Source organism: Scatophagus argus, chromosome 11, assembly GCF_020382885.2.
Source record: "Scatophagus argus isolate fScaArg1 chromosome 11, fScaArg1.pri, whole genome shotgun sequence".
NCBI lineage: Eukaryota > Metazoa > Chordata > Actinopteri > Scatophagidae > Scatophagus > Scatophagus argus.
In genome coordinates, this window is record NC_058503.1 from 6,217,934 (window position 1) to 6,228,425 (window position 10,492).

The window sequence follows — 10,492 nt, forward strand, 5'->3', positions numbered from 1 at the left end:
AAAGTACAGCTTTAAAGAGAGGTTATCCCCCAGGTATGGGGAAAAGGCAAAAATGTCTCGTTATGCCACCACTGCACAAGCTGGACTTTGGTCCAGATGGCCAGATGGTTTCCATACTTTTATTTTGAAGGCCCGATTTTCTCTTTTTTGGTAAAATACTTTTAGCTTTATAAATCCGCAGTCTGCTATTCGGGGGCGGAACTACATGCAAACAGGCCACGCCCCATCCCGTTCAGACCATTGAGGAGTTCATGTGCCCTAATGTTCAGGATCAGATTCATGTTCAAATAAAAAAAAAAAAAAGGTTTTTATATGAAAACATCATGTCCATAACTGTTAAAGTTATAACTATACAGAATCTTTATTATTTAAATAGACAATCATGCCAGTTATGAGTTAGTACTCTGACTCTTAGTTTGCTTTATGAATTTATTCATTACATCAAAATAAATACCATATGTTTATCCTCATTTTACCAGAAGAAACAAATCATACATTCTTTATATACACAAATAAAAACTGAATATCACATCAAATGCAATATTCTATCAATATTTTAATCCTTGAGAGGAATCACAGTAAACTCAATCTACAGCAAGCAAAGTAAACTACTAAATGTCCCTTCTAAAGTTTTGTTGACTTCATTTTTTCCTTTGGCTATATATCACCATTGCACAGTATTCTGTTCCTGCTGTACAGAAAGACAATAAACTGTTGCTACTATTCATATGGTGTCAGTGAATGCATCACTAGAGGCTCTGGAGGTCCGCGTTCACAATTGTGACACCTCAGGGACAGAGAAAACAACATCATCATCCTGACAGAATAGAATCAAATGAAATTGATCAAATAGAACATTGTTTAGGTGTTCTTTAACCAGTTTTCAGTCCATCCATGGTTTTGTTCGTTTCATTTGTGTGTGTTCGGGAGCTTTATAGATGAGTTGTGCAGATGATCTCAGGTGCAGTAGTCTGGTCTTTAGCTGATTTCCCATCATCCTTTGTAGAAGTCCCGGAGGCCCATGGCCACCTGAACCTGGAAGCCAGATGAGCAGTGCTGCATTATTCAAACTGCATTTACAAAATGTTTATTCATGCTATTATCAAGTCTACGTTGAATATCTTTATCTATATTTTAAATAAACTTTTGTAATGGATATGTGGCTCTAATTGTTAATTTTCCTTTCCTTTCCTTTTCCTTAAGTCTATATTTTTGATATATTACTTTTTCTCTGTAACTTCTGAGTCTTCATTTACAGCTACTGTCTCCGTTCTTGTGTTACTACACAGAGCAGCATGTCAAGGTAAAGGCACCGTGAGGATCACATTCTTTGATTTCTCCAGTGCTTTAAACACCATTCAACCTCTGCTACTAGGTGAGAAGCTGCGGGTGATGGGTGTTGACGATGCAAGGATCTCCTGGATTACTGACTACTTGACAGGCAGGCCACAGTTTGTCCGGCTGGGCGACATCCTGTCTGATGTGGTGGTCAGTGATGTAGGAGCTCCACAGGGAACTGTGCTTTCTCCCTTCCATTTCACCTTATACACCACTGACTTTCAGTACAACTCTGAGTCATGTCACCTGCAGAAGTTTTCTGATGACTCAGCTGTTGTCGGGTGTATTAGAGAGGGAGAGGAGGGAGAGTACAGGACACTGGTGGACAACTTTGTAGAGTGGTCCGAGCAGAATCACCTGGGACTGAATGTCAACAAGACCAAAGAGATGGTGATTGATTTCAGGAGGAAGAGGACGCCTTCTCAGCCACTACGGATCAGGTGGGAGGTGGTGGAGGAGGTGGAGGACTACAGATACCTGGGCGTGGTGATCAGCAATAGACTGGGCTGGACTTCTAACACCCAGGCTGTGTACAAGAAGGGGATGAGCAGACTCTATTTCCTGAGGAAGCTGAGATCCTGAGATCACAGACAGTGAAGCACCTTCTCCCACAGGCTGCTACACCTCCACTGTCGAAGGGACAGATACAGGAAATCTTTCCTGCCACATGCCATCACACTGTACAATAACAGCTAAACTCTGGTCATAACGTACAGTCACTAGGCACTTTATATGTTTTACTCACTCACTTTACATTCTACTGGCACCTTACACTCTACCTCTACTTTATTTTTTTTTACATTACACTGTTTACTGTTGTATATATACTTTTTTTTTATATTGCCTTGTATATATATTTCATATATGTCACTTTTTATTTTGCTATTTTTAACATTTTGTTTAGCGTGTTGTGTGTATTGCTGCTGCTGCACTGCAATTTCCCAGCCTGGGATCAATAAAGTATATCTATCTATCTATCTATCTATCTATCTATTCAGTTCAGTGTAAAAATTTGTTGATAAAGATTTGTTCATGCATGCACTGAACATGTTTTATCAGTGTGCTGAAAAATAAGGTTGATATCTTTAAGTACCCACACTTCGTCTGTAGTAACCAGCAGAGCCACAGTGTTGAGTCAACCATTTAAAGTAAGACGCTGCTTTAGTTTAATAGAGGAGGTCTGAGGTTGGTCATGGTAGACCATGCTACAGGGCAGGACCACAAAAATGTGGTTATTCCCTGAGGCAGCAGCAATTAAAAATACAAGTGTTAATGGCTTGCTGGGATAAAAGTGGACCAAACCTCCCTGTGGACAAACAGAATAACCCCCTCCATTACACTCAGCTGTGTAATGTGACTGTGCACACTGACCGCTGTGCCAGCGCCATCTGCTGGATCGTGTCGGGCAGCGGCTGTCTGAATGTCTCAGGCAGGAAGACACAGAGCACAACACTGAGCAGTGATAGAGAACCCACGACAATCCACGGCAGGAACTGATAGAGCACAGCTGGAGACAAAAACGGACCAGATGAAATTAATCCAAACTCCAAAAACAGATTTTTCAGATAGATATCTCAAAACCTCACCAGATAAAACTATCTGTATCAATAGGTTCAACTGAAGGCACCTCTGGGTCATTTCTAAATAACATAACCCTCAAATCACACACAGAGAATGAGCAGAATTGAGTTACATCTAGAAGTGAGTTAGCAGACTGTGACGAGCTGAATTCCCCTCGCCTCACCATCCCCTTCTAATCATGTAGGCTGCTAAATGACTTCAAGTGTAGGTGGCTTAAGTGTGAGGGCTTATATGTGTTAGACTGAAGGCATCATAAACAATTCACTGACGACGGTATGCTGCACGACGTGAAAGGTCTCACCTAGCTGCAGCAGGTATGGAGAAACAGAGGACCCCACTCTGGAGAATGTGGCACTGGATGACATTGCTGTGTTCCTGATGACTGTGGGACACAGTTCACCAGTGAACATATACAACACTGAGCTGCCAGCCAGAATGCCAAATTTACCCAGCAGCACTAGGGACAAGGTGAAAGCTGGATGACCTGCAGGGAGGGGGAGAAGGAGGGCTTTAAGCTAATGAAGGGGGAAATGAGGCACATCTGAAGCACTGGACCACTATGAAGCAACTGACTGTTTACTAAACCCCTCCCCCTAATAGAAACTCCTAAAAGAAACTGCCTGATTATACCACAGCTAGGCACAAGAGGCCTAATAGGCTTTCAGTTTCCTAATTTGTGGTGTGCTTGTGATTGTAAAAGAAAGGCATTTGCACAAAAAAGTTTGAACCAAATACAAAGATTGTTTTTGCACCACTTGTTAAGTATGTGCACAATATCACTGTGGATCTTTTCCAAATGTTAACGAGTAATTTCACTGCCACTTGTCTTTGAAAGCTTAAGCAAGACTCATATAGTTAGCTTTTGCTAGTTACCCAAAGCTATCTAATCACAATATCCACTTCATGGCAGATCACTGTCTACAAATGAGAAACTGCTTTTCTACCTTTGGATTTTGGAGGTAAATATGTAACTGCAGTGGATGTGAGCTAGCTTGTGCTAGTCTTACTCACTGTGCAGGCTCAGAGTGAGCTGGATGAGGAGCAGAGCTAGGGACCCCAGCAAGGTGAAGCAGATAAAGGATAGACGACGTGGAAGATAGCGTGCCGCTAACCAGCTGGCTGTGTAAGCTGGGAGCTCAACAACCGTCACCAGGAAGTAGTTTAGGAAGGGGTTACCATAGAGACTAGACATGTTGAATGACAGGCCAAAGTAGCTTACACTCAAAGAAAACCTGCAAGCAAAAAGAAACAAGATTCATCAGTAATAGCACCAAAAATGCTGTCAGGGGAAAGTTCATGAGGTCATTAAAAACTAAAGTGTTTATCACACAGATCACAATAAACATCCACACTAAATTGGAAGAGGACAACTATTTATTTAGATACAGTCTCTTGCTCTGGGTGGACAAAAAAGGACTGTGCTATTGGCAGCACCAGCAACTGTAAAGAAGAAAAGTTTCTGAATTGCAGAGAAAAATCTTGCAGTGTAAAAGTACTTTAACTCACCACATAAGCCACAGCATAAGTGTGATTTTTCGAATGTTTGTGGTCCTCAGCAGGTCCAGGAAGCCGAGGGACTCTGTCTTCTGGCTTGTTGCTTTTTCAGCCTGTTCAGAGACAGAAACTGCAGTAGAACAACATCTGTCCTTCAGTGTGTAGTATGAGACTGAGACTAGAGGTCCTTACACTAGCTGACACAAAGACGACACGTGGTGCTTCCACTCGATTCTCCAGGGCTGCCGACCTCAGCAGGAGTTCTGCTTCCTGCAGACGGCCATGGGAAACCAACCAGCGAGGAGACTCTGGAACAAGCCTGGTGGACAGACAGGTAGACACAAAAATATACAGGTTACTCCATAATTTATTAGTTGAAAATGTTTTGGTGGCAATTGGGAAAGAAGCTTAGATCAACCGGGTTCATCATGCCAACAACTGTTTCATCATAAGGTAGGTAGTAGCTGTATGTGGTTCTCATAAAACAAAGTTTTTATTGATTCAGTTCTTTAGTCTGTCTGAACATGGCCTAGATAAGTTTTTTTGCATGTAATACACCCAGGTCCAAAATCAAATCACTTATGAGAGATATCATTCCATTCCAACAACACTCAGATATATTTCATCCTTTCACCTGCCATATATCAGCAGTACACAAGATGTAGGTACATCTGGATAGTGTACTGTGATCTTCTTACCACCAGAGGGGGATACAGGCCAGGCCTGGCACAGCCATGATCAGTGACAAATGTCTCCAGTTTCTGACCAGGTGGGCAGTGCCAGGGAGCAGCATCATACCAAACACATAGGCAAAAGGCAAGCACATGTTGGAGAAGAAAACTCTGGTCCAACCATTCAGGATCTCTGAACCTGTGAAAAAAAACATGTTTAAATTATATCAAGTGCCCCTATGGACCTTTTTATATTCCTATATCTGGTGTCAGATTAAAATAAATAATAAAATAAAACAGCTTTATAAGTAGGAAAACATAATCCTGTGAAAAGCAAACAACTTTACAATCACTCACCAGCATTTTCAAAAACAAAAGACACTTTCCCTCATCAGCAATACAAAACAAAACTTGTCTTTTCACTTTATTGTAAAGATATTTGGGGGGGGGGGGGGGGGGGGGGGGGGTTGAAAACACTGACTTTGTATATACAAAGAGACTCCAATCACAGTACCAGTGAAGATGAGAATAAAACTCAGCAGTCACAATATCATGAAAATGAAAAACCCATACCCAGAACAAACACAGCTATGTAGCTGGCAATCTGACCCATCCCCATCACGAAGAAGAGCACCATGAAGATGGGCCAGGAAGGAGCGAAGGCCACAGCGGCGCTGAAGACGCTAAGGATAGCAATGCTGCTGAACAGTACAGGCTTCCTGCCAAACCTGAAGTGCAAATACAACAGAGCGGTGTCAGCCATAACATCAACATATGTGGTCGTCTGTTCAGATATTAATGTAAATGAAGGGAGACAATGAAGTATAAAAATATTGTTGGAAGAGAGCATGGTGGTCACTGAAGATAATGGCAAACCACGAGAGTTTTATGTTTTGGCTACATAAACCTTGAAATTTGCCAGTATTTGCCATATACTTTTTTTTCCATGAAGTGTAGCAGACCCTCATCTCTTTGGTAAATGCTTGGTTAGATGACAGATACTGGACATACTACTTCTGCTAACTCTGTAGCAGCTATGGGAAACAGTTTTAACTGAAAGTGAAAAGTACCGGTCAGAGAGCTGCCCAGATATGAAGCATCCACAGAGTCCTCCCATAAAGTATACAAGAGAAGTCAGAGGCTGTTTCCACTGGTCGCTACACACCAGGTTAAACTGGAAGACAAGGTACAAAGAGGATTCTTCATAAAGAATGAAACACACACACTCGTGTATGCGTGTATATATACGTATACACCAATCAGCTCAGTTACAACATTAAAACCACTGACAGGTGAAGTGAGTAAGATGCAATGTTCTGTGAGGAAATCTTTGACACACACCACCCATTTAACCACTGCAGACCAAACAAATACACCCCCACCCTCCACCCCACCCCATGGCAATAGCACGTCCAGTCAGCAGCAGCCCCCCAGCTGGACAATGTACTCCGTCACATTTCGAAAACAGCTCAAGAATGTGTCAAGTGCCACAACAATAACCTGTAGATTCACCAGATCTCAACCTGATCGAGAAACTGTGGAATGCATCAAAATAAGGCAAATCTACCCTCCCACCAGCTGGGGCCTCCAGTTGGTAGAGGTTAATTTAAATGGTGACACTAAATTTCCTGCAGGTTTGAATGTGAGTTGTCAGCTGGTTTTAGTTCTTTATTATATTTTGAGTTCTTTATTATATTATAAGTATATATAGTAGAACACACACCTTCTCTTCTCAAAATGGAATTTAAAATGAAATTTCATATAATCCATTAAATTACATTTCAAATAAAGTTCAGTCATGCAGTTGTTGTACAGCAGAGTTAAGTCACACAGATGAAGAAAACCCCAATCCAGTCATTTCCAGTTTCTCAAGGCAGCTTAATGCAGTCAATGATTGGTGGCCACTGAGAGAGGTCACGACCCCTCAGTGTTTAAAAAGGAAAAGTTGTTCTGTCAGGGCTGGATCTTTATTTAACATGCTAGAGTCTAATGAGTAACACGAGGTCGATGGGGATGAGGGGGTCAAGCGTTGTAAATAATCAAAAATAGTTTGAAAGAAAGGGTACCTCAGTGACCGCAGTAGACTGAAAGTACTCAGTACTGTAGGTCCACCCATCTTTACAGCTCTCCTGCTTCAGACTGAAGAGGAGGATCTCCGGGCTTGATCCCAGTGCAGACAGGTTGTGGACCATTTCCAGTGTGGGTTTGGTTCCGAGGGCAGACAGGTTTTGCACCAGATCCAGCTCATACCGGCTACAACTGCTCATCTCCATCTGCCCTTCCACCTGCTGAACAGGACACATTGACGTTATCAATCATTGTTTTTAACCGCAACAACGGTCTGGGGAGGCGGACAGCACCTGAGCAAACCAGTTCAAAGCAGACCAAATCCAACCTGCATGCAGATTATGCAAAACCGTGTAGTACAATATACAGAAACTGCATTTAAGATGACTGCATATCAATATATTTGCATTTACTTAAGTACTCTCTATTGAAGTGAGGAGAGTTTTGAGTATTTATTAGTCACATTTTGCCACTTTGCTAACTATCAAACTAGATCAACATCTTTGAAAGCCGTCGTCCTGCTGACAGTGACATCAGATAAAAAGATGATGTGTCATGAAGGGCATGGACCATTAATGTATTTTATAGGACTTGTTTGTTAATGACGAATTCAATTCAAATTCTTAGTGGGGAAAATATTTTGATTGCATTTTAAAATAGTTAATTCTTTGATTAGAGAATGATGATGAAATAATAGTCTTAATTGTCAAGTGTATTTTTTTTTCTCACTTAAGCTCACTTCAGTTGGCTAGTTTCAGAATCATTTAGCCTGAACAAGACTGGATCCATTTCTTTCTGGTTCTGACCTGTACTGGGATGCTGGCCTGGATCCAGTCCTGGGTCAGGTTGCTCTGGGTGGGGATGTAGCAGTGGTGGGGTGGGCTGGCCAGCAGGAAGATGACGGATAAGATGTTGTATCCACATGGAACGCTTGTGAGACAGAGCAGGAAGAAGACTCTCCTCTGGAACTGGCCCCAGGTCCCCAGAAACGCCACAGACTCCTCATAGTTCTGCATTTTACTGTACTTATTCTGCACAATCAGTACCAGCTGAGCAACTATTACAGTTAGGTTGACTAAAACTACAACTAAATTTAGAACAACATTAAAAATATTACCACTCTGCCACAGTGCTGTTATTACAGTAGATCTGAAAACTACCAGTATATTGGCAATATTACAGCAATAAGTACAAATGCATTCTGTTATTACACAATAACTAAATATTCAAATCTTCCACCTGTACATACTGCAGTAAGTACAAATATTTTGTCTCTCTGAATAAAAATACTGTTGCAGCAGTGTCTGCTTCTCTCTATAGGATCCCTCTGGGACGTAACACCTCCTTTATCCCAGGCAAGATAGAAGAACTCCACCTCTCCTCCTCCTTCTCCTGCTCCTCCTCCTCCTCCTCCTCTCAGATGTCTGTGCTCATATTACAACTACTTGTAGCAACTCCTCATGTTAGGAAAAAACAAACTTCCACAAAACATTGTGTCCATTTTAAAAAGTACTTGAACAAAATGAAGTAAAACGTCTTGGTGAGGACATGAAATTTGACAAATAAGATTGGTACTAAAATCTGTATGAATAAAAAAATTCCAAGATGGAAAATATCATTTTTAAAAACTTGAAACACCCAACACTCTCATATAAATATAAATATCATATAAATTTATGTAAAACAACATTTCACATACATTCACATGTGGTTTTCAAACTCTTCATGTCCATGACTTTAATCACTGAAAAATGTGTACCTTAAAGAATGTTGTCCAGGTTGAAAAACAGTTCAGGTATCTATCGTAACATTATTTTTGCCTCTCTCTCTCTCTCTCTCTCCCTCTCTCTCTCTCGCACACACACACATTTTGGATACTGTGCATGCAGCGTGGCATCAGTCACCCTTCCATTATCTGCTGATCTCTAAAACCTTTTGGCACTATAACAAAATGAGTTGTTTAGCTTTTTAGTTTGTTTTGGAAGCACATCATAACATAATGCTATGCAAAGTCAGGTTCATAAAATAATTAGGAAACTGTTTTTTTGTTTTTTATTTGTTTACAAGAAAAAAAAATCTACTACAGGAAATGAAAACTATTCTGAGGGATCAGATTAAAATATCTCATAACCTGGGCTTAAATGGAAAAAAATGTTTTGACAGTAGACCTCAGGACGAGTGCTGCCCAAGACTGCCCCCCCCATTCACCATACTCAACAACACTGTGTCCCCAGTGGAAACCACGTCTCCCAGGACTTGGTGTCCATAATGGACACTGGCAAGGCCCAGCTGTGGAAATAGCCTGCCTGTTCCTGCTGATGTCCTCTGTTCATCCATCACTGTTGGATCAACAGCACAGAAACAGACTACCATGGATAGTCAGGACATCAGAGAAAATCTCCATTCAGCACCTAAACATGCATGTCAACAGTCAATAAACAGGCAGGAAATATTGTAGATCAATCACGATCTGCCTGGATACAACCAACATCTCCCCTTTACAGAATTTCATTTTTCTTTGCACTTACGTATTGTTTACAATTTACACAACACTTGACTTATGTATAGAGCTTTAACCTACATTGTTGGTTCCAATAAATGTGTTTCTGAGGGATCGGATATGCCCGTGAGAATCATGTATTGAGGCTCAGATCTTTTTGTGCACATAAGGTAAAAAACATAATTCTCACCATGCTTTGAGAATGCCAGTCTACTGTAAATTGTTTACTTTTACAGATTTGAAGAAAGATATTCATGGTTATTTTTTCCTTATATTAGACCCATTGTCAGATTTTACCTGACCTGATCATTTTGTGCCACAGAGCAGGAGCAGGCATAGTATGAGAGTATGTAGCAAATGATCAAACCAGTTAAGGTCTTCCAGTTCATTCCAGCTTTCTCTGTCTCTCATGCCCGTCCTGTGGCCTCAGTGGAACCAGTTTGTTCAGGTTACAATGACTAAGGGATCTTTTTTTACTTTTTCATTATCTTGAGGCTGCGTACAAAGACTTTTGCTGATATACCAAAATAAATTTAAAAAAATCTCACTTTGAGTTTCTTGGAGCTTTCAACTTAAATAAATATTCAGTCTGATGTCTGATGTCCTGGAACTAGATGTGGTCCAAAACCAAAACAACAAAGGACAGTCCAGATTCTGAACAACTAGAAGACGTAGTAGGAGGATGAGAGTGAGCAGTTTCCCATCAGGACTCACTGCACTATCTTTCAAGGCCGTGTGTGCAACATGTTTTCAACATGATACTGTGTTAATCATAAATATATCAGGGAGGAAACACTTTTCATTGAAGAGGATAAGGTCAGAAATAACAGTTTCTGCAGCT

General features: G+C 41.0%; 1 protein-coding gene across 2 annotated transcripts; it reads right to left on the reverse strand.

The window, feature by feature from the left end:
* Nucleotides 1-342: 342 nt before the first annotated feature.
* LOC124067549 (solute carrier family 22 member 5-like) lies at nucleotides 343-8,439 on the reverse strand. 2 transcript variants are annotated; one of them, XM_046404985.1, is made up of 11 exons: nucleotides 7,958-8,439; nucleotides 7,151-7,369; nucleotides 6,155-6,258; nucleotides 5,658-5,812; nucleotides 5,112-5,283; nucleotides 4,606-4,732; nucleotides 4,426-4,526; nucleotides 3,931-4,151; nucleotides 3,221-3,403; nucleotides 2,710-2,845; nucleotides 343-1,035 (listed from the first exon to the last, which is right to left on the reverse strand). In XM_046404985.1, the coding sequence occupies exons 1-11, from the start codon at nucleotides 8,165-8,167 to the stop codon at nucleotides 933-935; spliced, it is 1,731 nt and encodes a 576-aa protein (XP_046260941.1). In that variant the 5' UTR covers nucleotides 8,168-8,439; the 3' UTR covers nucleotides 343-932. The 2 variants fall into 2 exon arrangements, with proteins under 2 accessions (XP_046260941.1, XP_046260940.1); XM_046404984.1 differs by having other exon boundaries at nucleotides 7,151-7,372.
* Nucleotides 8,440-10,492: the final 2,053 nt, after the last annotated feature.

Coding starts and splice junctions, on each gene's coding strand:
- LOC124067549 (XM_046404984.1), bottom strand. CDS start 8,167: ATGCAGAACTATGAGGAGTCTGTGGCGTTTCTGGGGACCTGGGGCCAG. Junction 2,846..3,220: donor TCCATACCTGCTGCAGCTAG/GTGAGACCTTTC, acceptor TTTTGTCTCCAG/CTGTGCTCTATCAGTTCCTG. Junction 1,036..2,709: donor CAGATGGCGCTGGCACAGCG/GTCAGTGTGCAC, acceptor TCTGGCTTCCAG/GTTCAGGTGGCCATGGGCCT.